The sequence below is a fragment of the Lonchura striata genome, chromosome 31, assembly GCF_050655825.1.
Source record: "Lonchura striata isolate lonStrDom1 chromosome 31, ASM5065582v1, whole genome shotgun sequence".
NCBI lineage: Eukaryota > Metazoa > Chordata > Aves > Passeriformes > Estrildidae > Lonchura > Lonchura striata.
Window position 1 is genome coordinate 6,294,479 of NC_140733.1, and position 27,077 is coordinate 6,321,555.

At 71.2% G+C, this 27,077-nt stretch overlaps 3 protein-coding genes across 6 annotated transcripts; 1 reads left to right on the top strand and 2 right to left on the bottom strand.

Moving 5' to 3' along the window:
- Nucleotides 1–59: 59 nt before the first annotated feature.
- Nucleotides 60–14,736, bottom strand: LOC146764804 (signal-induced proliferation-associated protein 1-like). 2 transcript variants are annotated; one of them, XM_085563472.1, is made up of 16 exons: nt 14,612–14,736; nt 12,469–13,569; nt 12,105–12,226; nt 11,278–11,463; nt 9,760–9,934; nt 8,704–8,807; nt 7,802–7,959; nt 6,432–7,182; nt 5,025–5,296; nt 4,078–4,332; nt 3,120–3,189; nt 2,650–2,737; nt 1,915–1,998; nt 1,357–1,414; nt 1,159–1,231; nt 60–353 (listed from the first exon to the last, which is right to left on the bottom strand). In XM_085563472.1, the coding sequence occupies exons 2-16, from the start codon at nt 13,166–13,168 to the stop codon at nt 174–176; spliced, it is 3,276 nt and encodes a 1,091-aa protein (XP_085419598.1). In that variant the 5' UTR covers nt 13,169–13,569; nt 14,612–14,736; the 3' UTR covers nt 60–173. The 2 variants fall into 2 exon arrangements, 1 of the variants encoding a protein (XP_085419598.1); XR_014950497.1 differs by having other exon boundaries at nt 286–353; nt 1,915–1,987.
- Nucleotides 14,737–14,992: 256 nt separating this feature from the next.
- On the bottom strand, nt 14,993–17,562 carry LOC146764805 (pecanex-like protein 3). 3 transcript variants are annotated; one of them, XM_085563577.1, is made up of 5 exons: nt 17,276–17,562; nt 16,126–16,319; nt 15,944–16,006; nt 15,787–15,863; nt 14,993–15,651 (listed from the first exon to the last, which is right to left on the bottom strand). In XM_085563577.1, exons 1-5 carry the CDS (start codon nt 17,429–17,431, stop codon nt 15,413–15,415), a joined length of 729 nt encoding a protein of 242 aa, XP_085419703.1. In that variant the 5' UTR covers nt 17,432–17,562; the 3' UTR covers nt 14,993–15,412. The 3 variants fall into 3 exon arrangements, with proteins under 3 accessions (XP_085419703.1, XP_085419704.1, XP_085419705.1); XM_085563578.1 differs by having other exon boundaries at nt 15,787–15,826; nt 15,944–16,028; XM_085563579.1 differs by having other exon boundaries at nt 15,477–15,651; nt 15,944–16,028.
- Nucleotides 17,563–19,266: 1,704 nt separating this feature from the next.
- Nucleotides 19,267–26,607, top strand: LOC146764806 (mitogen-activated protein kinase kinase kinase 11-like). The gene is made up of 10 exons (XM_085563484.1): nt 19,267–19,972; nt 20,988–21,168; nt 21,383–21,531; nt 22,198–22,367; nt 23,007–23,238; nt 23,983–24,096; nt 24,202–24,268; nt 24,372–24,448; nt 24,533–25,324; nt 26,076–26,607. Exons 1-10 carry the CDS (start codon nt 19,297–19,299, stop codon nt 26,201–26,203), a joined length of 2,586 nt encoding a protein of 861 aa, XP_085419610.1. The 5' UTR covers nt 19,267–19,296; the 3' UTR covers nt 26,204–26,607.
- Nucleotides 26,608–27,077: the final 470 nt, after the last annotated feature.

A 27,077-nucleotide genomic window follows, 5' to 3' on the forward strand; every position in this document is an offset into this window, starting at 1 on the left:
GGGGTCCCGGGGGGGGCTCAGGGGGTCCCGGGGGGGCTCAGGGGGTCCCGGGGGGGGCTCAGGGGGTCCCCGGGGGGGGCTCAGGGTGTCCCGGGGGTCCCGGGGGAGGCTCAGGGGGTCCCGGGTGGGGCTCAGGGTGTCCCGGGGGAGGCTCAGGGGGTCCCGGGGGAGACTCAGGGGGTCCCGGGGGTCCCCGGGGGAGGCTCAGGGGGTCCCCGGGGGGGTCCCGGGGGTCCCGGGGGTCCCGGGGGTCGCAGCAGCCTCGTGACGCGGCTCAGCCGCTCCTCGGCGTCCTCCTGGCCCTGCTGCAGCCGCCGCAGCTCAGCCCGGAGCTGCTGCTGCGCCTGGTGACCCTGCCCCCACAGAGACCCCCGGGACCCCCGTGAGACCCCCGGGACACCCTGAGACCCCCGGGACCCCCGTGAGACCCACAGAGACCCACAGAGACCCCCGTGAGACCCCCGGGACCCCCAGAGACCCACAGAGACCCCCGGGACCCCCGTGAGACCCCCGGGACACCCCCGGGACCCCCGTGAGACCCCCGGGACACCCCCGGGACCCCCAGAGACCCACAGAGACCCCCGGGACCCCCTTGAGACCCTCGGGACCCCCGGGAGAGCCCCGGGACCCCCGTGAGACCCCCAGAGACCCCTTGAGATCCCCGGGACCCCCGTGAGACCCTCGGGGACCCCTCAGATTCATCCTCACCCCATAGAGACGCCCAGTTCCCCCCAGTCCCTCCCAGTTCCCCCCAGTCCCCTCCCAGTCCCTCCCAGTCCCCCCCAGTTCCCTCCCAGTCCCTCCCAGTCCCCCCCAGTTCCCTCCCAGTCCCTCCCAGTCCCCCCCAGTCCCCTCCCAGTCCATCCCAGTTCCCCCCAGTCCTCTCCCAGTTCCCTCCCAGTCCCCCCCAGTCCCTCCCAGTTCCCTCCCAGTCCTTCCCAGTCCCTCCCAGTCCCTCCCAGTCCCCTCCCAGTCCCCCTCAGTCCCCTCCCAGTCCCTCCCAGTCCCCTCCCAGTCCCTCCCAGTCCCCTCCCAGTCCCTCCCAGTCCCCTCCCAGTCCCTCCCAGTCCCTCCCAGTCCCCCCCAGTCCCTCCCAGTCCCTCCCAGTTCCCTCCCAGTCCCTCCCAGTCCCTCCCAGTTCCCCCCAGTTCCCCCCACCTCCTGCAGATCCTCCTGCAGCCGCCTCAGCGCCGCCTCCAGCTGCGCCACCTTCTCCGAGAGCCGCTGGGAGCTGCGGGGGCGGCGGGGCTGGGACCCTCATGGGGACCCCCCAGACCCCCCCAAATCCCCCAGACCCCCCCCAGACCCCCCAAATCCCCCCCAGACCCCCCAAATCCCTTCCCCCCTCCTCCGTACTCATCCTCGGGCGCTGCCGGGCTCGGGCTGGGCTGGGGGAGCTCCCGGAGCTGCTGCCCTGGGGGGGGAATTTGGGGAGGGGGTCTCGAATGAGGGGGTCCCACCAGCCCCAAAATCCTTTAAATCCCTTTGATCCCCCCAGTCCCTCCCCGATCAATCCCGCAAAACCGCCCCGAATCCTCCAAATCCCACCCAAAATTCCCCCAAATCCCCTCCCAGCCCCCAAATTCCCCCAAATCCCTTCAAGCGCCTTCGAAGCCCCCCGAAATCACCCTCAAATCCCACCCAAAACCCCCCCAGATCCCCCCGAACCCCCGCGGGCGATGGTCTCCAGGACCCCCAAATCCCCCCCAGACCCCCCCAAATCCCCCCCAAACCCCCCAAATCCCCTCACCCCCCCGGGCGAGGGCCTCCAGGAGCCCCAAAATCCCCCCAAAGCCCCCCCAAATCCCCCAAAACTTCCCCAAAACCCACCCAAATCTCCCCAAATCTCCCCAAATCCCCCCAAAGCCCCCCCAAAGCCCCCAAATCCCCCCCAAACCCCCCAAACCCCCTCACCCCCCCGGGCGATGGCCTCCAGGAGCCCGCTGCAGGCCGTGGCCAGGCGGGCGATCACCTCCCACTCCTCCTCCTGGGGGTCCCCTGGGGGGAGGGGACAGCGCTGGGGGGATTTGGGGACATCTGAGGGGGTTTGGGGACAGCGCTGGGGGGATTTGGGGACACCCTGAGGTGATCTGGAGACATCTGAAGGGTCTGGGGACATCTGAGAGGGTTTGGGGACACCCTGAGGTGGTCTGGGGACATCTGAGGGGGTTTGGGGACAGCGCTGGGGGGATTTGGGGACACCCCGAGGGGGTCTGGGGACATCTGAGGGGGTTTGGGGACATCTGAGGGGGTTTGGGGACACCCCAAGGGGATGGAAGATGGAGGGAGGGGGTGACACAGGGGTGACACAGGTGACACGGGTGACACGGTGACACGGGTGACACTCAGGTGACACGGGTGACACGGGTGACACGGTGACACTCAGGTGACACTCGGGTGACACGGTGACACTCAGGTGACACGGGTGACAGAGGTGACACTCAGGTGACACGGTGACACGGGTGACACTCAGGTGACACGGGTGACACTCAGGTGACACGGGTGACACGGGGGACACGGTGACACGGGGGACACGGTGACACTCAGGTGACACTCAGGTGACACTCAGGTGACACGGTGACACTCAGGTGACACGGGGGACACTCAGGTGACACTCAGGTGACACTCAGGTGACACGGTGACACTCACGCCTGCCCAGGGAATGTCGCAGCGAGGGGCCCGAGGCGGGGCCGGGCTCGGGGGGGGCCGCGGGAGCTCCGGGATCCGGGGGGGGACCCTGGGGACACCGGGGGGTCAGCGGGGACACCGGGGGGACACGGACACGGGGGGGACACCGGGGACACCGGGGGGACACGGACACGGGGGGGACACCGGGGGGACACCGGGGGGGACACGGACACACAGTGGGATGGAAGGACACGGGGGGGACACCGAGGGGACATTGGGGGGGCACTGGGGGGACATTTGGGGACACCTGGGGACACATGGGGGACACGGGTGGGGCACTGGGGGGACATTGGGGGACACCTGGGGACACTTGGGGACACAGAGGGGACATTGGGGACACGGGGGGGGGACACGGAGGGGACATTGGGGACATTGGGGACACCGGGGGACATTGGGGATATTGGGGACACCGGGGGACACGGGGCGCTCACCGCGGCGCCGGCCGGGCCGGGGCTGTGGTGGGGCAGCAGCAGGTCCGGAGTGGGGTCAGCCAGGGGGGACCTGGGACATCGGGGGGTGACAATTCTGGGGGTTCCCGGGTGGGATCTGGGGGTTCCCGGGGGGATTTTGGGGTTCCCGGGTGGGATCTGGGGGTTCCCGGGTGGGATTTGGGGGTTCCCGGGGGGATTTGGGGATTCCCGGGTGGGATTTGGGGATTCCCCAGGGGGGATCTGGGGGTTCCCCACGGGGGATTTGGGGGTTCCCGGGTGGGATTTGGGGATTCCCGGTGGGATTTTGGGGTTCCCGGGTGGGATTTGGGGGTTCCCGGGTGGGATTTGGGGGTTCCCGGGGGGATTTGGGGGTTCCTGGTAGGAATTGGGGACTCCCAGAGGGATTTAGGGGTTCCCCAGGGGGGAGATTTGGGGATTTCTGGGAGGATTTGGGGGTTCCAGGGGAGATTTGGCGATTCCTCAGGGGGGATTTGGGTGTTCCCCAAGAGATTTGGGGGTTCCAGGGGAGATTTGGGGATTCCTCAGGGGGGATTTGGGTGTTCCCCAAGAGATTTGGGGGTTCCAGGGGGGATTTGGGGGATTCCCGGGGATATTTTGGGGTTCCTGGGTAGATTTGGGTGTTCCAGGGGATATTTTGGGGTTCCAGGGGGCGTTTTGGTGATCCAGAGGATATTTTGGGGTTCCTGGGTAGATTTTGGTGTTCCAGGGGATATTTCGGGGTTCCAGGGGGAATTTGAGGGTTCCCGGGGATATTTCGGGGTTCCAGGGGATATTTCGGGGTTCCAGGGGGGATTTGGGTGTTCCAGGGGATATTTTGGGGTTCCTGGGTAGATTTTGGTGTTCCAGGGGATATTTCGGGGTTCCAGGGGATATTTGGGGGTTCCCGGGGACATTTTGGGGCTCCCCAGGAGCTCTGGGGGTGTCCGGGCTCACTCACGGGCTGGGGCTGCCCCCGCTGGGGATTTTGGGGCTGGGGGCGAAGGGGGGGAAGGGGGTGCTCTCCTCATCCAGCGCCCGCAGCAGCCGCAGGGTTTTGGGGGGCAGCCCCCGCGGGTCCCCCCCGGCCTCCCCCGAGTCGCTGTCCCCCCCCGAGTCGCTGCTGGTGTCGCCGATGTCCCCGCGGGGGTCCCCGGGGTCGCCCCCCGAGCCCCGGCCCTGCTCCAGGGCGCGGGCGTAGAGCTCCGAGAAACTCCTGGGGGGGCGGCGGGCGCTCAGGGGGGACCCCTCCTGTGTCCCCCCAAATCCCCCTCGCACCCAGCGCCCCCTTCGCCCCCCCAAACCCCTCCTGATCCCCCCATTTCCCCCCCAGGTTCAACCACCCCCCCCCCAGACCCTCCCGCACCCCCCAAATTTCCCCTACTCCACCCCAGACCCCCTAAATTCCCTCCAACCCCTGCAGACCCCCCCAAACCTCCCCAAATTCCCCGCGACCCCCCCCAAACCTCCCCAAATTCCCCCCAAACCCTTCCAAATTCCCCCTACTCCCCCACCGACCCCCCTCCCCAAATTCTCCCCCCACTCCCCCCCCCCCAAACCCCTCTGGACCTTACAAATTCCCCCCCAAACCCCTCCAGAACCCCCAAATTCCCCCTAAATCCCCCCAAACCCCTGCAGATCCTCCCGAATTCCCTCTAAATCCCCCCCCAATTCCAATCCAAACCCTTCCAGACCCCCCAAATTCCCTCTAAATCCCTCCCAAATTCCCCCCCAAACCCCTCCAGATCCCCCCAAATTCCCTCCAGATCCCCCCAAACCCCTCCGGATCCCCCCAAATTCCCTCTAAATCCCCCCCAAAGCCCCCCACATTCCCCCCAAACCCCTCCAGATCCCCCCCAACCCCCTCCGGATCCCCCCAAATTCCCTCCAGCCCCCCAGCCCGCTGACCGGCGGGGCCGCCCGTCGCGGTCGGGGGGCAGCAGGGTCAGGGGTCCCGAGGGTCTCCGCAGCAGCGCCCGCAGCTGCCGGGGGTCGCCGCGGGGCAGGGGGCGGCGGCCCAGGCGCAGCAGCCGCGCCCCCGGGCGCAGCCCCGCGGTCTCGGCGAACGAGAAGCGGGTCACGGCCGTCACCACCCCCGAGGGGTCCACGCGGAACCCGCGGCGACCCCCGGCCCCCCGCGGCAGCGCCAGCTCCTGCGCCTCGCAGCCGCGGGTCACGGCCTGGGCGGGGAGAGGGTGAGGGGTGGGGAGACCCCCAGGGAGACCCCCACGGAGACACCCATTGAGAAACCCATGGAGACCCCCAGGGAGACCCCCATAGAGACACCCATGGGGAACCGCATGGAGACCCCCATGGAGACCCCCATGGGGAACCCCATGGGAAACCCCATAGAGACCCCTATGGAGACCCCCTTGCACACCCCCATGGAGACCCCCATTGAGAAACCCCATGGGGAACCGCATGGAGACCCCTATGGAGACCCCCATGGAGAACCCCATGGAGACCCCCACGGAGACACCCATTGAGAAACCCCATAGAGACCCCCATGGAGACCCCCATGGGGAACCCCATAGAGACCCTAATGGGGAACCCCATGGAGACCCCCTTGGACACCCCCATGGAGACACCCATTGAGAAACCCCATAGAGACCCCCATGGAGACCCCCATTGAGACACCCCATAGAGACCCCCATGGGGAACCCCATAGAGACCCCTATGGAGACCCCGATGGGGAACTCCATTGAGAAACCCCATAGAGACCCCCACGGAGACCCCCGTGGAGAACCCCATGGGGAACCCCATTGAGAAACCCATGGAGACCCCCATAGAGACCCCCATGGGGAACCCCATGGAGACCCCCCAGAGCCCCCCGTGTCAGGGATCAGGGACAGTGAGAAATCCCCCTCAAATCCCCCCCAAAACCCCCCCGGGGCCGCTCCCAGTCCCCCCCATTCTCCCCCAGCCCCCTCCCAGTCCCCCCCATTCCCCTCCCATTCCCCTCCCAGTCCCTCCCATTCCCCTCCCAGTCCCCCCCAGTCCCCTCCCAGTCCCCCCCATTCCCTTCCCATTCCCCTCCCAGTCCCCCCATTCTCCTCCCAGTCCCCCCCATTCCCCTCCCAGTCCCACCCATTCCCTTCCCAGTCCCCCCCATTCCCTTCCCATTCGCCCCCAGTTCCCCCCATTCCCCTCCCAGTCCCTCCCAGTCCCTCCCATCCCCTCCCAGTCCCTCCCAGTCCCCCCCATTCCCTTCCCAGTCCCTCCCAGTCCCTCCCAGTCCCCCCCATTCCCCTCCCAGTCCCTCCCAGTCCCTCCCATTCCCCTCCCAGTCCCTCCCAGTCCCTCCCAGTGCCTCACCTGCAGCCTGGCCACCACCTGCGGGGCGGCTCCGCGGGGCAGGCGCAGCCCGAGCCACTCGCCCGCGCCGTGGAAAATCTCCAGGCGCCCCTCGGAGAATCCCCAGCCCAGCACGTCGCGGCAGGCGCAGCTGAACAGGGTCCGCCCGCCCGGCCCCGCCGGCCCGGGGGGCTCCGCCGGGCTTTGGGGGGTCCCCTCGGGGTGGGGGCATTGATTTTGGGGGGGTTTCGCCGAGTCCGCGGCAACCGCCGCCCCCCCATCGCAACGATCGGCGGCGACCGCCCCCGCGGGCGCGGCGACCACCACGAGGCGTTCGGCGGCGACCCCGAGCAGGCAGGGCAGCCCGGGACCCCCCCCGGGACCCTCCCCGGGACCCCCCCCGGGACCCCCCAGCTCGGCTCGGGCCCCCCAAACCAGCGCCCCCGCCACCACGGCCGCCGCCGCCGCCCCTCCCGGCGGGGGTACCCCCGAGGCGGAGCCCCCCCGGAGGAGCCCCCCGAGCGTGGGGAGCCCCCGGGGGGGCGCGGGCAGCGGGGGTCCCCCCGGGTGGGCTCGCAGCAGCTCCTGCAGGTACTGGCGGCGGGTCCGGGCCGCCATGGCCCCCAGGCGCCCCCCCCGCGCCGCCGCGTTCTCGCCGTTGATGGCCTTGGCCAGCAGGAAGGGGCGCAGCCCCGAGCCCCCCAAAAAGCGCTGCCCCTCCGCCAGAGCCGGCCCGAACGGCGGGGTGTCCTCCGGCCGCACCACGGCCACGCTGCGGCGGGGAGGGAGGGGGAAAGGGGGGGTTAAGGGACCCCCAAAATGTGTGCGAGGCTCATGGGAAGCAGCAGAGGCACCCCCGGGGTTGGGGGAGATCCCCCAGGAATGCTGAGAACCCCAGGATTGGGGAGGACCCCCCGGGAATGCTGAGACCCCCCCAGGAATGCTGAGACCCCCCGGGAATGCTGAGAACCCCAGGAATGGGGAGGACCCCCCGGGAATGCTGAGACCCCCCCCAGGAATGCTGAGACCCCCCCAGGAATGCTGAGAACCCCCAGGAATGGGGAGGACCCCCCGGGAATGCTGAGAACCCCCCCTAGCAATGCTGAGACCCCCAGAGAAGCCCGGGAAGACCCCAAGAGTCCCAGAACTCCTCGTGTCACCCTCCCCACCCCTGTTTGAGACCCTCGGGGACCCCCGGGGACCCCCAGAACCCCTCGTGTGAGTCCCCCCACCTCCATTTGAGACCCTCGGGGACCCCCAGAACCCCTCGTGTGAGCCCCCCCCGCCGTGTTTGAGACTCTCGGGGACCCCCGGGGACACCCAGAACCCCTCGTGTCACCCCCCGCCCCGTGTTTGAGACCCTCCAGACGCCCCCGGGACCCCCGGCCCACCTGTAGGAGGTTTTGGGGGTGCAGGGCTCGTGCACCCGCACCACGATGAAGACGTGCTGGAAGTGGCTGCGGAGGGCGCGGGGGGAGAAGGGCCGCGCCCCCGGCTCCTGGAACACGATTGTCACGATGTCGTTGCCGATGTGGCGCTTCCGCAGCAGCTGAGGGGGGGGGGCAGAGGGGTCAGAGCCCCCAAAATTATCGGGAGGGGTCCAGAGCCCCAAAACTGTCACGGGGGGGGTCTCCGGAGAAGGATCAGAGGCCCCAAAATTGGCCCGGGGTGGGGGGTCCAGAGCCCCAAAAATGTCACGGGGTTCCTCAGAGGGGGATCAGAGCCCTCAGAATTATCGGGGTGTCTCCAGAGGGGGATTAGAGCCCCCAAATTTGGCCGGGGGTGTCCAGAGCACCAAAATTGTCATGGAGGGGTTCAGAGTGGGATCAGAGCCCCCAAACCATCACGGGGGGGGGTCTCCAGAGGGGGATCAGAGCCCCCAAACCATCACGGGGGGGTCTCCAGAGGGGGATCAGAGTCCCCAAACCATCACGGGGGGGTCTCCAGAGGGGGATCAGAACCCCAAAACTGTCATGGTGGGTTCAGAGGGGGTCCAGAACCCCAAAACTGTCACGGGGGGGGGGTCAGAGTGGGATCACAGCCCCCAAACCATCACGGGGGAGTCTCCAGAGTGGGATCAGAGCTCCCAAACCATCACGGGGGGGTCTCCAGAGGGGGATCACAGCCCCCAAACCATCACGGGGGGGGGGTCTCCAGAGGGACCCCCAGCTCCCACGACCTCCCCGAGCTCCTGCTGGGGGTGAAGAGCAGCACTGGGGGGACCCCTACGGACCCCATCCCCCTCTGTGAGCCTCCCACGACCCCGGGACCCCCCCGGGACCCCCCCCGGTACCTGCTGGGGGTTGCGGGGGGTGAAGGGCAGCATGGTGCTGACGTGGAACATCACCTCGTAGCCGTGGTACGTGGTGTACAGCGAGTGCGTGCCCGTGGAGTCGGCTGGGGGGGCACGGCCTGAGCCCCCCGCCCAACAGGGACCCCCCCAGTGTCCCCGTGCCCCCCACGTCCCCCCCCCGTGTCCCCCATGTCCCTCCTGCGCTTCCCACGTCCCCCCATTCACGTTTCTCATCCCCTGCCCCCCCATGTCCCCCCATATCCTGGTGTCCCCCCCGTGTCCCGTTGTCCCCCATGTTCCGGTGTCCCGGTGCCCTCTCATGTCCCGGTGTCCCCCATGTCCCGGTGCTCCGGTGTCCCCCCATGTCCCGGTATCCTCCCATATCCCCGTGCCCCGCTGTCCCGGTGTCCCCCCATGTCTCGGTGTCTCGGTGTCCCGGTTTCCCGGCATCCCCTCGGTGTCCCGTGTCCCGGTTTCCCGGTATCCCCCCGGTGCCCCGTGTCCCGTGTCCCATGTCCCGGTGCCCCGTGTCCCGGTGTCCCGGTGCCCCGTGTCCCGTGCCCCGTGTCCCGGTATCCCCCCGGTGCCCCGTGTCCCGGTGTCCCGGTATCCCCCTGCTGCCCCGTGCCCCGTGTCCCGGTGTCCCGTGCCCCGTGTCCCGGTTTCCCGGTATCCCCCCGGTATCCCCCCGGTGCCCCGTGCCCCGGTGTCCCGGTTTCCCGGTGTCCCCCGGTGCCCCGTGCCCCGTGCCCGTGTCCCGGTATCCCCCCGGTGCCCCATGTCTTGGTGTCCCGTGTCCCGTGCCCCGTGTCCCGTGTCCCGTGTCCCGTGCCCCGTGTCCCGGTATCCCCCCGGTGCCCCGTGTCCCGGTGTCCCAGTATCCCCCCGGTGCCCCATGTCTTGGTGTCCCGTGCCCCGTGTCCCGTGTCCCGTGTCCCGTGCCCCGTGTCCCGGTGTCCCGGTTTCCCGGTGTCCCGGTGCCCCGTGCCCCGTGCCCCGTGTCCCGGTATCCCCCCGGTATCCCCCCGGTGCCCCGTGCCCCGCTCCCGCGCTCACTGCGCGTGTCCAGCTGTGCCCGGTATCCGCCGAAGCCGCGCAGGCGGACGCGGGTGCCGAGCAGCGCCAGGAACTGCTCGAAGGCGGGCCCGGGCCGCTCGTTGTTGTACATCTCCTCCTCGGAGCCCTGCCCCGCCCGGCAGTACAGCACGCCCACCTTGCGCTGCCGGCTCACCTGGGGGATCCCATCGATCCCATCGATCCCGGGATCCCATCGATCCCATCGATCCCATCGATCCCGCCCCACCCCTGGATCCCATCGATCCCATCGATCCCATCGATCCCATCGATCCCGGGATCCTGCCCCGCCCGGCAGTACAGCACCCCCACCTTGCGCTGCCGGCTCACCTGGGGGATCCCATCGATCCCGGGATCCCATCGATCCCATCGATCCCGCCCCGCCCCTGGATCCCATCGATCCCATCGATCCTGCCCCACCCCTGTATCCCATCGATCCCATCGATCCCATCGATCCCGCCCCACCCCTGGATCCCATCGATCCCATCGATCCCAGGATCCTGCCCCACCCCTGGATCCCATTGATCCCATCGATCCCGCCCCACCCCTGGATCCCATCGATCCCATCGATCCCATCGATCCCGCCCCACCCCTGGATCCCATCGATCCCATCGATCCCATCGATCCCGGGATCCTGCCCCGCCCGGCAGTACAGCACCCCCACCTTGCGCTGCCGGCTCACCTGGGGGATCCTGTCGATCCCATCGATCCCATCGATCCCGCCCCACCCCTGGATCCCATTGATCCCATTGATCCCATTGATCCCATCGATCCCGCCCCACCCCTGGATCCCATCGATCCCATCGATCCCATCGATCCCGCCCCACCCCTGGATCCCATTGATCCCGGGATCCCGCCCCACCCGGCAGTACAGCACGCCCACCTTGCGCTGCCGGCTCACCTGGGGGATCCCATCGATCCCAGGATCCCACCCCACCCCCGGATCCCAGTATCCCATTATCCCAGTATTCTATCCCATCCCATCCCATGGATCCCAACCCATTGATCCTATGGATCCCACTGATCCCATGGATCCCATCCCGCTTATCCCACTGCTCCCATGGATCCCATGGATCCCATCCCAATCCCATGGATCCAATCCCATGGATCCCACTGATCCTGTGGATCCCATCTCATCCCACAGATCCAACTGATCCCATGGATCCCATCCCAATCCATGGATCCCACGGATCCCATGGATCCCATCCCATCCCACAGATCCCATAGATCCCATCCCAATCCCACGGATCCCATCCCACTGTTCCCACGGCTCCCGTGGATCCCATCCCATCCCATCCCATCCCATCCCATCCCATCCCATCCCATCCCATCCCATCCCATCCCATCCCAATCCCACGGATCCCACGGCTCCCGTGGACCCCATCCCAATCCCACGGATCCCACGGATCCCGCGGCTCCCGTGGATCCCATCCCAATCCCACGGATCCCACGGCTCCCGTGGATCCCATCCCAATCCCGATGCCCGCTCCGGGGCCTCACCCCCTGCTCGTCCAGCTTGAGGAGGGTCTCCTGCACGGCGGGGCCGGGGGCGAGGCGCAGCCCCCCGAGCGCCAGCCCGGGCAGCAGCAGCTCCAGCAGCTTCCGGGGGGGCGCCGCCCGTGCCCCGGGGGGGCGGCAGCCGGGGGGCAGCGCCTCCTCCAGCACCGACCCCCGCAGCGCCCGCAGCTGGGGAGGGGGCACCCATGGGACCCCCACGCCCCGAGCCGCCCGCTGGGGGGGACGGGGGTGGGGGGTCCTTGGGGGGCTTTTCTCTAGTTTCGTCTCTCCCAGCCCCGCCGACCCCTGAGGCTCCCCCCCATCGCAGGACCCCCAACCCCCTGATTGCCCCCTCCCCAGGAGGTTCCTGCACCCCCCCGAGGTTCCAGCCCCCTCCCCAGGAGGTTCCTGCACCCCCCCGAGGTTCCAGCCCCCTCCCCAGGAGGTTCCTGCCCCACCCCAAAGATTCCTGCCCCCCCCAGGTTCCAGACCCCCCCCAGGTTCCTGACCCCTGCCCAGATTCCAGCCCCCCCCCAAAGATTCCAGCCCCCCCCAGGTTCCAGCCCCCCAGATTCCTACCCCCCAGATTCCAGCCCCCCCCAGATTCCAGCCCCCCCCAGGTTCCAGCCCCCTGCCCAGGTTCCAGCCCCCCAGATTCCAGCCCCCCAGATTCCAGCCCCCCCCAGATTCCAGCCCCCCCCAAGGTTCCAGCCCCCTGCCCAGATTCCAGCCCCCCCCAGGTTCCAGCCCCCCCCAGGTTCCTGCCCCCCCCAGGTTCCTGCCCCCCAGGTTCCAGCCCCCCCCGGTTCCTGCCCCCCAGCCCCGCTCACCTGGCAGGTGCGCAGGATGATCCTGTGCAGCACCTGCGGCCGCGCCCCCTCCTTCTCCTCCCGCCGCAGGGACACGGCCACGGGCCCCAGCCGGGGGTCCTCGCCCAGCAGGTTGTGGTGCTCTTGGGGAGGGGGGGTCGGATTGGAGGGGGTCTGGACCCCCACGGCCCCCCCAGACCCCTCCCCAAACCCCCCCCAGCCCCCCCAGCTCTGGGCGCTCTCACCTCCGGCTCTGGGAGGGTCAGGCGGGGTCGGGACCCTCACAAAACGCCCCCTCCCCACCTGTCCCTTGGGATATCAGTTGGGTGCCCCCCTCCCGCGCCCCCCGACCCCCATTTTCCCCCCTCCCCGCCCCCCCGCTCACCTTTCCCGTAGAAGTACTTGCGGTAATACTCAGCGCCCTCATCGCTGTGCTCGATGGGGTGCGGGGGTCGCGCCCCCGCCGGGGGCTCCTCCAGCACCGCCACCGCCGCGTTCGGGAGCTGCCCCGGCCCGGGGGGGCCCCGGGGCGACCCCAGCCCCGGCTCCTGCTCGCCGCCGGTCTCGCAGCAGAAGCGGGGGCAGCTCAGCACCAGCGCCTCGGGGTCGGGGGCGCCGCGGGGGGACCCGGGGGGCTCCTCGGGCTCCAGGTGAGCGGCCGAAGCCCCCGAGATCAGGCCGGGGGGGCCCGGGGGGGGCTCGGTGGGATCGAAGAGGATGCTCTGAACGTCGTAATGGGCGAGGAGGGGGCTCCAGGGAGGGCGGGGGAAGAAGTCGGGGTCCCCCCCGCCCTCCGCCAGCCCCAGCAGCAGCAGAGGGTCGCGGAAGCGGGGGGACGTGGGGCTGCCCCCCCCCGCCGCCTCCTCGTGGCTTTGGGTGCGGCTGCGGAGGGACACCCCCGCCGGGGACCCCCCCCCGTCCTCCGGGGGTCTCCCCAGGGCCGCCTCGCTGCTGCTGCGCTGCCGGGGGGGGGCGGCTCCCCCCGGGGAGGGGGGCGGAGAGGGGACCCCCGCAGCCGCCACGGAGGGGGGCGGCCGGGACAAGGGGCTCCGCATTTTGCGGAGGAAGAGGTCATCGGACTGCATGGCCCCCCCCCCCAAAAAAAAACCAAACCGAGAATCCCTAACACCCCTCAATCACTCCCTGAGACCCCCGAGGACTTCTTTGAGACCCTTCGGGACCCCCAGGGACTCCCCAGGACCCCCCCGGATCCTCAGGGAACCCCAAGAGACCCTCAGGGTCCCCCCCCAGGGGGTCTCCGCCCTCCCGGGCGCCCCCCCCCCGCCCCGGTTGTAACGGGGATCCCGCAGGCAGAGATTTATCAATGGGAACGTGGGAACGGGCCCCGCGCCGCGATTGGCTGCGCGCGAATTCCCGCGTGCGGGAGGCCCCGCCCCTTTTCCCACGCGCCCCTCTCCGCTCCTCTCAATGGGGGGACCCGGGGGGCTCCGGCCGGCGGTCGCTGGGGAGGGGGCGCCGCTGACACCTGGGGAGGGACACGGGGGTCGGGGGGGGGGCTCCTCACCCCTCCGTGTCCCTCCGTCCCTCCGTGTCCGTCCCTCCATCCCCACACACCCCAAGACCCCTCCCCACCTGCGCCCCCCCCCCCCGCGCGGACCCCAAAACGGTGCTGGGGGGGTTGGGGGGCGCAATGGGGGTGCTGGGACCCCCCCCCAGGACACGCGGCTGCCTCCTTGGCCTGGCTCCCGGCCTGGACAGCGCTGTCCCAGGCTGCCCGCGGGGGTGCGGGGGTCTCTGGGGGTCTCTGGGGGTCTCTGGGGGGCTCCGGGGGAAGCCGCGGGCCCGGGGGATGTTTGGGGGGGGCCCGGACGCGCCGCCGCCAGCGGTTTCCTGCCATCCAGGAAGTGTCGGCAGCCGACGGCCCCCAAAATGCTGCCCCCCAGGAGCTCCCCAAAGCCCCCCCGCACTGACCCCCACCACCCGGGGGTCCCCATCACCTGCAGAGACCCCCTCCCCAAATCCCCCCACCCCGCCGAGCCCCCGCTCCTGACCTTGCCCCCGGCGTGAACTCGGGCGTCCGGCCCCCCCCCCCCAACTTCCCTTCTCCGGCTGCGGGACGCGGCCTCCGGCCCCCCCAAAAAGGAAGCGGCGTCCGCCCCCCCCCCCAAAATCCCCCCGGTCCTCCTGCACCCCCCAGCCCCCTCCCCATCTCTTTACACCCCGTTAATGCGGGGTGGGGGGCAGGATGGGTGACCCCCCCCCCCCCAGGTACAGGTGGCTCAGGGTGGGCAGGAATTTGGGGAGGGGGGCGGGAGGGGTGGGGGGGTACCTGCAGGTCCCCAAATCCCCTGGGGGACCCCCCCCCAATGAAAAGCGGCGGCCCTGGGGAAAGGCCGGGGGGGGGGCACGGGGGTCGGGGGGGTCAGCTGGGGGGGTGGGGACAAAATTTTGGGGTTGGGGTCACAAGAGACCCTCGAGTCACGCCCCCCACCCCCAGGGGGGGGTGAGACCCTTCCCATGGGACCCCCCCCCATACACACACCCCCCTCCCCCCCGCCAGTTCGTACCTATCCTGTCCCTGTCCCCGTCCCGGGGGGGGTCTGGGGGGTGTCACCCCCACCCGGGGGGGGGTCCCGGCGGTCCGCGGGGGGGTGGGGGGGGGTCCCAGCCGTGCCGGACCCCCCGTTCCGAGCGGCTGCGGCGGCTCCGGCGGCCGCGCCCCCCCCGCCCCCGCCCTTCCCTTCTGCCGCTTCCTCCCAGCGCGGGGGGGGGGGCCCGGGGGGGTCCCACGGCCCCCGGGACCCCAAAACGCCCCCGCGCCCCCTCCTCAATTCGGGGGTCAGGTGTTTGTGTGACCCCCCCCCCCCACATCGCGCTCTGAGCGCGGCGGGAAAACAAAAAAAAAAAAAAAAAAAAATTAAATAAAAATGACAGCGAAAAACGCCGAGTTTGGAACCGTTAGGGGCTTTATTTATTTATTAATTTATTAATTTATTAATTTCTCGTTGTCGCCGCCCAAACCGACAGAAACGGCCGAAAGCGAGGCGGGGAACCCCATCAGAGAGTGTGGGGGGGGTCACCCCAAATGTCACCGTGGGGGTGACAGAGCCCCCCCAAAACCCTCCCCAGATTTAGGGCAGCCCCCCCCAGCCCCAGCGACCCCCCCCAGGGCCCAGCCCTCCTCAGTTCTGGGGCAGCAGCCCCCCCCCCAATGTGGAGCTGGACCCCCCCAAAATATCCCAGTGACCCCCCCCCATTATGGGGCTGGACCCCCCCCTCATTTTTGGGGTCTCCCCACTCACATCCCACCGTGGGGGGGGTCTCACCTGCCTCACCCTCAGAGCCCCCCCCCCAAATCCTCCCCGGCTTCAAGGGGGGGTCTGCGGAGGGGTGGGGCAGGCGCTGTGGGGACCCCCACCCATGGGAGGCGGTGGTGGGGGGCTGCCGGGTGGGACCCCCGGCCCTGCAGGGGCTGGGCGAGGGGGGAGGAGGCTCAGGGGGGTCCTGGCATCACCCCCCGCCCCATCGGGGACCCCCGCCCGAGCCCCCTCCCCACCCACCGAGCGCAGCCGGTCCCGGTCAGCGGCCGTGAGGATGCCCCGGAGCTCTGGGGGGACACGAGAGGGGCTTTAGGGGGGGGTCCCAAGGGCCCGGGGGGGGTCCCAAGGGCCCGGGGGGGTCCCAAGGGTCCGGTTTGGGGGGGTCCCAAGGCCCCGGTTTGGGGGGTCCCGGCGCTGCTCACCCCCAGCCCCGGTGGCGCTGTCCAGGTGTGGCAGCAGCTCCTGGGGACAGGTGACACCGGGTGGGTGATGGGGGGCACTGGGGGGGGTCTCATGGTCGGGGGGGGGGGTCTCAGGGCCGGGGGGGGGTCTCAGGCCCATCCCCCCCTCCCCACTCACCGAGAGTTGGTTGAAGCCGCAGAGTTGAGGGGGGGTCGCGCTCGGCCACCGCAGCACCGAGAGCTGCAGACCCCCCCCGGGGGGGCTGGGTGGGGACACAGGTGAGGGGGGGGGGCACACGAGGAGACCCCCAAAATCCCTGCAGACCCCCCCCCCCAAAAAAAACCCGCCCCCAGCCTCACCCGGGGGTCCCGTCCCGCCGCTCGGGGCTGGGGGGGGGCAGCAGCGCCGCCGCCCCCCCCTCGGGGTCCCGCTCGGGGTCGCCCCCCCGGTCCAGGCGGGCGTGCAGCCGGAACGTCACGGCCTTGACGGCCCCGAAAAACGCGGCCACGAGCCCGCAGTACAGAGCGGCCACGGCCGGGGACGGGGGCAGCGCCTGCACGCCGGGACACAGCGGGACACAGCGGGACGGGGGGTCAGCACCCCGGAAAGACCCCCAGAGACCCCGGAAAAACCCCAGAGACCCCGGAAAAACCCCAGAGACCCCCAGAGACCCCGGAAAGACCCCCAGAGACCACGGAAAAACCCCAGAGACCACGGAAAAACCCCAGAGACCCCGGAAAGACCCCCAGAGACCCCGGAAAGACCCCCAGAGACCCCCAGAGACCCCGGAAAGACCCCCAGAGACCCCCAGAGACCCCGGAAAGAACCCCAGAGACCCCGGAAAAACCCCAGAGACCACGGAAAAACCCCCAGAGACCCCCAGAGACCCCGGAAAGACCCCCAGAGACCCCCAGAGACCCCGGAAAGAACCCCAGAGACCCCGGAAAGACCCCCAGAGACCCCCAGAGACCCCGGAAAGAACCCTAGAGATCCCAAGAGACCCCGGAAAGAACCCCAGAGAACCCCAGAGACCCCGGAAAGAACCCCAGAGACCCCGTAAACAATTCCCAGAGACACCATAAAGACCCCCAGAGACCCCTTAAAAACCCCATAAAGACCCCCCCAGAGACCCCATAGAGAACCACCAGAGACCCCTTAAAAGCCGCGTAAAGAATCCCCAGAAATCTCCCCTAAAGACATCCCCAGACCCCCTAAATACCCCCCAAAGACAACCCGAAAGACCCTCTAAAGACCTCACAAAGACCCCTCTAAAGTCCCTCCTGAAGACCCCCAAAAATCCCCATAGACCCCCGCCCCAAAAACCCCTAAAGACCCCTCTAAAGACCCCCAAAGACTCCCTGAACACCCCCAAAACCACTCAAAGACCCCCAAACCCCCCCCATCTCCACACAACCTCCCCTTCAACGCCTCCCCCACCCCTCAGAGCAGCCCGAGGACCCCCGGAGCCCCCCCGGGGGAGCCCCCCCGGAGCCCCCGGCCCCGGTGCACCGAGTAGAGGCCGAGCGGCAGCCCGAGCAGGAAGAGCCACACGTAGAGCCGCACGCAGTTGGCGAAGGCGCCCAGCCGCGGCTCCAGGAAGCAGCCGCCGGTCAGCGAGGCCCACACGCCCTGCCGGAGCACCTGCAGCACCGCCGCCCCCGCCATGGCGGCGCCGGGACCCCCCGAGCTCTGCCCGGGACCCCCGAGCCCCGCCCGGGACCCCCGAGCTCTGCCCGGGATCCCTGAGCCCTGCCCGGGACCCCCCGAGCCCCGCCCGGGATCCCTGAGCACCCCCCGGGACCCCCGAGCTCTGCCCGGGACCCCCCGAGCCCCGCCCGGGATCCCTGAGCCCCGCCCGGGACCCCCCGAGCTCTGCCCGGGACCCCCCGAGCCCCGCCCGGGATCCCTGAGCCCCGCCCGGGACCCCCCGAGCTCTGCCCGGGATCCCTGAGCCCTCCCCGGGACCCCCGAGTCCCGCCCGGGACCCCCGAGCTCTGCCCGGGACCCCCGAGCCCCGCCCGGGACCCCCGAGTCCCGCCCGGGACCCCCGAGCCCCGCCCGGGACCCCCGAGCCCTCCCCGGGACCCCCCGGGATCCCTGAGCCCTCCCCGGGACCCCCGAGCCCCGCCCGGGACCCCCGAGCCCCGCCCGGGACCCCCGAGCCCTCCCCCGGTCCCGGCGCCGCTCCCGGTTCCCGCGAGAATGACGTCACAGCGCTCAGGACACGCCCCTCCCGTTGCCCCGCCCACCCCGCGCTAAGCCACGCCCCTTCCCGGTGTGGGCGTGGCTGCGCCCGCCGTGCCCCCGCGCCGAGCGCGCCCCCCAGCGGCACCGGGTGCCCCCGCACCCCGGCCTGGGGACCCCGCGGGAGCGGGGAGGGGGGGGGGCGCACACGCGACCCCTCCCCAGGCCGGTATCCGGTACCGGGCCCGCCCCGCCGCCCCTCCGGGCTCCGCTCACGGGGTTCCGTGAGGCCCCCGGGGCGGAGGCGCCGCCCGCAGCCCGGTGCGGGGGTCCCGGGGGGCGCGCCGGGCTCAGGGCCGCTCCCCCTCCCCGCGCCGGCCTCTCGTCCGGTCCAACCCCCCCCACCCACGGCGTCCGGTGCCCCCGGCCCGCCCCGTCCGGCGCTGGTTCCTTTTCCTTTGTCCCGGTGACAATGTCCCGGCTCCGCCTTCCCGGGGCCGCCTCAGCCAGCGCGGGGATCCGCCGGACCCCCGGGAGCCCAGAGCGGCCGGGCCGCCCCCTGCCCCCCCCCGGGGACGCCGCCGGACGCCGCTTCCTCCCCCCTGCGGGCCGCGGGGGCTCCGGCGGGACCAGGCGGGGACGGGACGGGGCGCGGGGGGCCCCGGGGGACGGGACGGGGAGGAGGGGACCGAGCACGGGCCGGGAGGGGAGCGGCCCGGGGGGCGGAGGGACTCCGGGGCCCGCAGGGGGTCGCGGCGGCCGGGGAGGGGGCGCGGGGACCCCCGGGGAGCTGCAGGGACCCATCGGAGCCACGGGGATCGCGGGGATCCCCCGGGAGCTACCGAGACTCTGAGGAGCGACAGGGACCAGAGGGACCCCGGGGACCCGTAGGGACCCCCAGGGATCCATCGGGACCCCCAGGGATCCATCGGGACCCCCAGGACAGTTCAGGTCCCCGCAGGGACCCCCGGCAGCTGAAGGGACCAATACGGGACCTATAGGGGCTATAAGGGACCGCAGGGACTGACAGAGGAGTGGGGCACCCCACAGGCACCCCCTGACCCCCAAAACTCCCCCGGGGGCCGCACTGGGACCCCCAGAGCTGTCAGACCTCGCAGGCAGCACCTGTAGGGCTCAGGTGACCCCAGTGACCCCCAGGACATAAAGGGACCCCCCCATGGGGTCCCTCGGGCACCTATAGACCCCACCCCGGGCACCCACAGACCCCCCCCCGGGGCACCCACAGACCCCCCGAGGAACCCCCGAGCAGCTACAGGACCCCCCAGCCCCCCACAGGACCCCCAAGCCCCCCCCCCCGGGGCCGGGGCTGGGGGGGGGAGCACCCCATGGAGTGGGGCCGGGCATCCCCCTCCCCATCCCCCCCGGCGGGGTCCCACTCCCCCTCGCCCCCCCTTTCCCCATCGCCCCCCCTGTCCCCCCTCTTCCCCCGGGGGTCCCGCTCCCCTTTCCCCCCCTCCCCCCGGGGGTCCCGCTCCCCTTCCCCATCCCCGGGGGGCTCCCGTTCCCCGTCCCCGCCATCCCCGGGCGGGTCCCGCTCTCCTTCCCCTCCATCCCCGGCGGGTTCCCGTTCCCCATCCCCACCGGGGGGTTGCGAACCGGCCCGGGCGGCTTTCGGGGAGCTGCGTCTGGAGGAGGTGATCGGGGCCGGGGGCTTCGGGCGCGTTTTCCGGGGGACGTGGCGGGGCCAGGTGGTGGCGGTGAAGGCGGCGCGGGGGGACGCGGGCGCGGCGGGCGCGGCCAGCCTGCGGCGGGAGGCGCGGCTCTACGCCCGCCTGCGGCACCCCAACGTGGTGGCGCTGCGGGCCGTGTGCCTGGAGCCCCCGCACCTGTGCCTGGTGATGGAGTTCGCGGCCGGGGGGCCGCTCTCCAGGGCTCTGGCCGGCCGCAGGGTCCCCCCGGCCGTGCTGCTGGACTGGGCGCGGCAGGTGGCGCGGGGGATGCGGTACCTGCACGCCGGGACCCCCGTGCCCCTCATCCACCGCGACCTCAAGTCCAGCAACGGTGAGGTTTTGGGGGGGGGGGGTTCTAAACGGGGAGGTTGTGCAGGGGAGGGGGGTAGCAGGGTTGGGGGGGGCCAGTCGGCAGGGTCCCCAAGGGTGGGGGATTCCAAATATTGGGGTCCCTAAAGTGAGGAATCCCAGATATTGGCATCTCCAGCATCCCCAGGGGTGGGGGATCCCAGATATTGGGGTCCCTAAAGTGAGGAATCCCAGATATTGGCGTCTCCAGCATCCCCAGGGGTGGAGAATCCCAGATATTGGGGTCCCCAAGGGTGGGGGTCCCAGATATTGGGGTCCCTAAAGTGAGAAAACCCAGATATTGGGGTCCCTAGATTGGGGGATCCCAGATATTTGGGCCCCTAAAGTGAGGAATCCCAGATATTGGCATCTCCAGCATCCCCAGGGGTGCAGAATCCCAGATATTGGGGTCCCCAAGGATGGGGGATCCCAGATATTGGGGTCCCCAAGGATGGGCGATCCCAGATATTGGGGTCCCTAGATTGGGGGATCCCAGATATTGGGGTCCCCAGCGTCCTTAAGGGTGGGGAAATCACAGGTATTGGGGTCCCTAGAGTGAGGAATTGCAGATACTGGGGTCCCCGGTGTCCCCAGGGTGCTGAATCCCAGATATTGGGGCCCCTAGAATGGGGGATCCCAGATATTGGAATCCCCAGGGTGAGGGTCCCGGCTGTCCCCAGTGTCCCCAGGGTGGGGGTCCCGGCTGTCCCCAGTATCCCCAGGGTGGGGGTCCCGGCTGTCCCCAGTGTCCCCAGGGTGAGGGTCCCGGCTGTCCCCAGTGTCCCCAGGGTGGGGGTCCCGGCTGTCCCCAGTGTCCCCAGGGTGAGGGTCCCGGCTGTCCCCAGTGTCCCCAGGGTGGGGGTCCCGGCTGTCCCCAGTATCCCCAGGGTGGGGGTCCCGGCTGTCCCCTGCGGGACCCCGAGTTTTCCAGGGGGGAGGAGACCCCATCTGTTGGGGGGTCGCTGTTTGGGGGGGTCGCTGAGCCCGTGCCCCCGCAGTGCTGCTGGCCCAGCCCGTGGTGGGGGACGATGTGAGCGGGAAAACGCTGAAAATCACGGATTTCGGGCTGGCCCGCGAGTGGCAGCGGACCACCAAGATGAGCGCGGCCGGCACCTACGCCTGGATGGCCCCCGAGGTCATCCGGGCCTCCACCTTCTCCAAGGGCAGCGACGTCTGGAGGTGGGGAGGGGTCCTGGGGGTCCTGGCGGGGAGGAAACTCCGGGCCGGGGTGGGATTTGGGGTGCCCGAACCCCCTCCCCGGTGTGGGGGATTTGGGGCTCCTTGCGGGGTCACGGGAGGTGCCCGGGTGACTTACGGGGCACCTGGAGAGTTGCGGGGTGTTTTTTTGGGGGTGTGAGGGGGTCTGACCCCCCTCTCCTCGTGCCCCCCAAAGTTACGGGGTGCTGCTGTGGGAGCTGCTGACTGGGGAGGTGCCGTACCGGGGCATCGACGGGCTGGCCGTGGCCTACGGGGTGGCCGTGAACAAACTGACCCTGCCCATCCCCTCCACCTGCCCGCCGCCCTTCGCCCAGCTCATGGCAGGTACGGGGGGTCGGGGGGTCGGGGGGATCGGGGGGTGGGGGGCGATCAGGGGATTGGGGAGGATCAGGGGGGATCGGGGGAATGGGGAGGATCAGGGGGGATCGGGGGAATGGGGAGGATCAGGGGGTCGGGGGGGATTGGGGGGATCAGGGGGGATCAGGGGGTCGGGGGGGATTGGGGGGATCGGGGGGGATGGGGGGATCAGGGAGGATCAGGGGACTCAGGGAGGGTCAGGGGGATTGGGGGATCGGGGGAATGGGGGGACTGGGGAATCGGGGGAGATCGGCGGGATTGGGGGATTGGGGGGATCAGGAAGGATCGGGGGGTCAGGGGGGTCGGGGGGGATCGGGGGGTCAGGGGATTGGGGGGGATTGAGGGACTGGGGGGATCGGGGGGGACAGGGGGATCGGGGGGATCGGGGATCGGGGATGTCGGGGGATCGGGGGATCGTGGGGATCGGGGGAGATCAGTGGGATTGGGGCGATCGGGGGATTGGGGGGATCGGGGGAGATCGGAGGGGGTCGGGGGAGATCAGTGGGATTGGGGGTTCGGGGGGTCGGGGGGATCGGGGGATCGGGGGATTGGGGGTTCGGGGGGTCCCGGGACGCCCGTGGGATGTGGGGGTTGCGCAGGACCCCCGCCCCAGCGCCGCGGTTGCCCCCGCAGCGTGCTGGGAGCAGGACCCCCACCGGCGGCCGGGCTTCGGGACCATCCTGCGGCGCCTGGGGGGGCTGGAGCCGGGGGGGCTGGGGCCCCCCGAGTCCTTCCACTCCCTGCAGGAGTCCTGGCGCCGCGAGATCCAGGGGCTCTTCGACGAGCTGAGGGCAAGGGAGAAGGTGGGACCCCCCCCGAAACTCCTGGGGCACCCCTCTGAGCACCTGGGACCCCTTGGCCCTGAGACCCCCGAGCCTCCCGAGCCCCCCTTGGCCCCAAGCCCCCCTTGGCCCCCAGCCCCCCAAGCCCCCCAAACCCCCAGAGCCCCCTGGGCCCACCTTGGCTCCCAGTCCCCCCGAGCCCCCCAAGCCCCCCTTGGTCCCAAGCCCCCCGGTTCCCCCGAGCCCCCAAAGCCCCCTTGGCCCTGAGCCCCCCGAGCCCCCTGAGACCCCCTTGGCCCTGAGCCCCCCGAGCCCCCCAAGCCCTCCGAGCCCCCTGTGACCCCCTTGGCCCCAAGGCCCCTGAGCCCCCTGAACCCCCCGATCCCCCCAAACCCCCTCGGCCCCAATCCCCCCGAGCCTCCCAATCCCCTCGAGCCCCCCAAGCCCCCCGATCCCCCCTAGCCCCCTTGGCCCCGAGCCCCCCGAGCCCCCCAAGCCCCCCGAGCCCCCTCGGCCCCAATGCCCCCGAGCCCCCCGAGCCCCCTTGGCCCCCAGCCCCCAAAGAACCCTGAGCCCCCCTATCCCCCCGAGCCCCCCAAGCCCCCCGAGCCCCCCGAGCCCCCTCGGCCCCAATCCCCCCCGAGCCCCCTTGCCCCCCAGGAGCTGCGCAGCCGGGAGGAGGCCGTGGCGCGGGCGTCGCGGGCGCAGCGCTCGCAGGCCGAGGCGCTGCGGCAGCGCGAGGCGGCCGTGGCGCGCCGGGAGCTGGAGGTGCTGGAGCGGGAGCTCAGCCTCCTGCTCCGGGGGCCCCCCCGGCCCCCCCCGGCCCCCAAGCGACGCCGACCCCCCTTTCGGAGGCCACGGAAACCCGCCGACCTCATTGGCATGCCCCAGGGTGGGCAGTGGGGCTGGGGGCTTCGGGGGGATGATTGAGGTTTTGGGGGGTTCTGGGGGGTCTTAGGGGAGCAGGGTGTTTTGGGGGTGCTGAGAGAAGCAGGGGGCTTGGGGAGCTTTGGGGGGACCCCCAAAGTCCCAAACACCATCCTCGGGGGATGTTGGGTTGGGGGTCCAGGGGATTTGGGGGTGCTGAGGGAGCCAGGGGGCTTGAGGAGTTTTGGGGGGTTGGGGACTTTGGGGGTTCAGGGAATTTTGGGGCGCTGAGGGAGCCAGGGAGCTTTGGGGAGCTTTGGGGGGCTGGGGATTTTGGGGGTCCAGGAGATTTGGGGGTGCTGAGGGAGCCAGGGGGCTTGAGGAACTTTGGGGGCCTGGGGATTTTGGGGGTTCAGGGGATTTTGGGGTGCTGAGGGAGCAGAAGGTGTTGGGGACTTTGTGGGTCCAGGGGCTTTGGGGGTGCTGAGGGAGCCAGGGGGCTTGGGGAGCTTTGGGGGGCTGGGGATTTTGGGGGTCCAGGGGATTTTGGGGTGCTGAGGGAGCAGAAGGTGTTGGGGACTTTGGGGGTCCAGGGGGTTTGGGGGTGCTGAGGGAGCCAGGGAACTGGGAGCGCTTTGGGGCTCTGGGGATTTTGAGGCGCTCTGGTGATTTTGGGGTGCCCACCCATCTGGAGTGTGCCTGGGTGCCCATGGGGGGTTTTGGGGGGGGTTTTGGGGGCTCTCCTGACCCCGGTGCTCCCCCCCCCCAGATTTCAAGCACCGCCTGACGGTCCAGGCGTCCCCCGGGGGGGACCCCCGGAGCCACGACCCCGAGGATGGCCCGGGGGAATCCCCGCCCTTCCCCCGCCTGCGCGCCATCCAGCGTGAGTGACGTCACCCCCGGGGGGGCGGGGACCCCGGGGACACCCCCGGGGACCCCCGGGGACCCCCGGTGACCCCGTGTCCCCCTGCCCGCTCTGTGTCCGCAGTGGAGCCCGAGGAGGAGGAGGAGCCGCCGCGGGGCCGCGGGGGCCGGGCCGGAGCCCCCAATGGCAGGTGGGTGTCCCACCCCCACTGAGGGGTCCGGGGGGGTCCCAGGGGTCGACCCCCCCAATCCCCGGACACCGGAGCCCCCCCGGACCCTCCGGTGTCCCCGCAGGCGGCGCCTCCGCCCCGACGAGACCACCTGGTACCTGGACACGGAGGAGCTGAGCCCGGCGGACGCGGCCCCCAACGGTGGGTCCGGGTGGGCTGCGGGCTCGGGGGTCCCGTCCCGCCGCCCCCCTCCCCGCGCTGACCCCCCCACCCGGTGTCCCGCAGGCGAGGCCGGGCCCCCGGAGGCCGAGGAGGGCCGGGGGTCTCGGGGAGGGACCCCCCGGCTGCTGCGGCGGGCGCTGCTGAAGGGCTCGGCCCTGCTGGCGTCGCTGGGGCTGGGCCGGGACCTGGCGCCCCCCGAGTCCCCCCGCAGCCCCCCGCCCTCCCCCGGCCTCCTGCGCCTCTCCCCGCGCCGCTGGGAGCGCGCCCTGGGCTCCCCCGAGTCCCCCGGGACCCCCGGGACCCCCGAGGCGGGTCGCGCCTGGAGCCCCGGGACCCCTGAGCCGAGCCAAGCCCGGAGCCCCGCGTCCCCCGAGCCCAGCGGAGCCCGGACCCCCGGGACCCCCAGGACCCCTGAGCCAAGCCGAGCACGGAGCCCCGGGTCCCCCGATCCCAGCGGCGTCCGGACCCCCGGGACCCCCGGGACCCCCGAGCAGGGGCGAGCCCGGATCCCCGGGTCCCCCGATCCCAGCGGAGCCCGGACCCCCGGGACCCCCGGGACCCCCGGGACCCCTGAGCAGAGGCCAGCCCGGACCCCCAGGACCCTGGAGCTGAATTGGTCCTGGCCCCCCGAGCAAGGGGGAGCCAGGACCCCCGGGACCCCCGGGACCCCCGAGCAGGGGCGAGCCCGGATCCCCGGGACCCTCGAGCTGGGTCAGCCCCGGACCCCCGGGACCCCCGGGACCCCTGAGCCACGTCGTGCCCGGACCCCCGGGACCCCCGAGCTGGGGCTGCAGCCGTCACCGCGGGGGCCCCGGAGACCCCGAGAGCTGAGCCCGGCTGGGACCCCCGAGTGGGGTGAGTGGGGCTGGGGGACAGATGGGGGGTGGGGGCAGTTCTGGGGGGTCGCGGGGCAGTTCTGGGGGGGTCGCAGGGCAGTTATGGGGGGGTCGCGGGGCAGTTCTGTGGTTCGGGCGGGGGTCAGGGGCAGTTTTCGGGTTCGGGCGGGGGTCAGGGGCAGTTTTGGGGTTCCGGGGGGGGGTTTCGGGGCGGTTTTGGTGTTCGGGGGGTCGCGGGCCGGTTCAGGGGGGGTCGTGGGGCGGTTTTGGGGTTCGGGGGGGGGGGTTTCGGGGCGGTTTTGGGGTTCGGAGGGGGTTTCGGGCCGGTTCAGGGGGGGTCGCGGGGCGGTTTTGGGGTTCGGGGGGTCGCGGGCCGGTTCAGCGGGGGTCGCGGGGCGGTTTTGGGGTTCGGGGGGGTTTCGGGGCGGTTTAGGGGGGTCGCGGGGCGGTTTTGGGGTTCGGGGGGGGGTTTCGGGGCGGTTTAGGGGGGTCGCGGGGCGGTTTTGGGGTTCGGGGGGGGTTTCGGGCCGGTTCAGGGGGGGTCGTGGGGCGGTTTTGGGGTTCGGGGGGGGGTTTCGGGGCGGTTTAGGGGGGTCGCGGGGCGGTTTTGGGGTTCGGGGGGGGGTTTCGGGGCGGTTTAGGGGGGTCGCGGGGCGGTTTTGGGGTTCGGGGGGGGGTTTCGGGGCGGTTTTGGGGTTCGGGGGGGGGTTTCGGGGCGGTTTTGGTGCTCGGGGGGGTCGCACCGCCCCCAGCCCCGCCTTTCCCCGCAGGCCCCGCCCGGCCCCGCCCGTCCCCGCTCCGCCCCCGCATCGACCCCTGGAGCTTCGTGTCCGCGGGGCCGCGCCGGGCCCCGCCCCCCGCCGAGCCCCGCCCCCGAGACCCCTTCACCGACCAATGAGAGCGCTCGCCTCGCCTTCGACCCGCCCCCGCCACCCTCCGGCGACCAATGAGCGGCCGCGCTGGACGGACGGACAGCAGGAAGCCCCGCCCGCCTCGCGGGCCACGCCCCACTCGGCCGTGATTGACAGCTGAGGAGGCGGAAGCCCCGCCCACGCCGGCGCACCATTGGTCAAAGCAAAGGGCATTACCAAAGCCCCGCCCCCTCCTGGGCGGGGCTCTACGGCAGGAAACCACGCCCCCTTCCCGGGGCAAACCAGGAAGCTCCGCCCTGATTGGTGGGCGCGCCGAGGCCCCGCCCCCTCCGCGGAAGCCCCGCCCCCGGGCGGTCCCGACACTGGATGGGGGTCCCGGGAAATTTGGGGGGGCGACCGTGACCAAATAAAACTCCCGAGACCCCAAAAACCGCCGCGTGCGCCTCGTCCTGCCTGGGGGGGGCGGGAGGGGGGTGTCCCGTGTGTTTGGGGGTCCCACCCCCCTTGGAGGAAGGCTCTGGGGGTGGGGGGGTCCCATTCAGCCCCACCGCCCATCCCGGGGGTCCCAGCGCTTTTGGGGGGGTCCTTTCCACCCTCTGGGGGTCCCAGCGTTTGGGGGGTCCCATGTCCCCGCCCACCCTGTGCGGGGTTTTTGGGGTTTGGGGGGGGGATTCCGGGGTTTGGGGGGGCGGGGGGCTCCATCTCCCCACGGTGGGGTCCCAGGAGTTTGGGGGATCCCCGTTTCCATGGGGGGGGGTCTCAGGGGTTCCAGAGGGCCGCAGCCCCCCAAGGCTGCTCTCAGGAGTTTGGGGGAGCCCCAGCACCCCCATACCCCCCCCCGGGGGTCTCCAGGCCCCCAGGGAATTCCCACGGGACAAATCCCAAGAGTTTTGGGGGTCC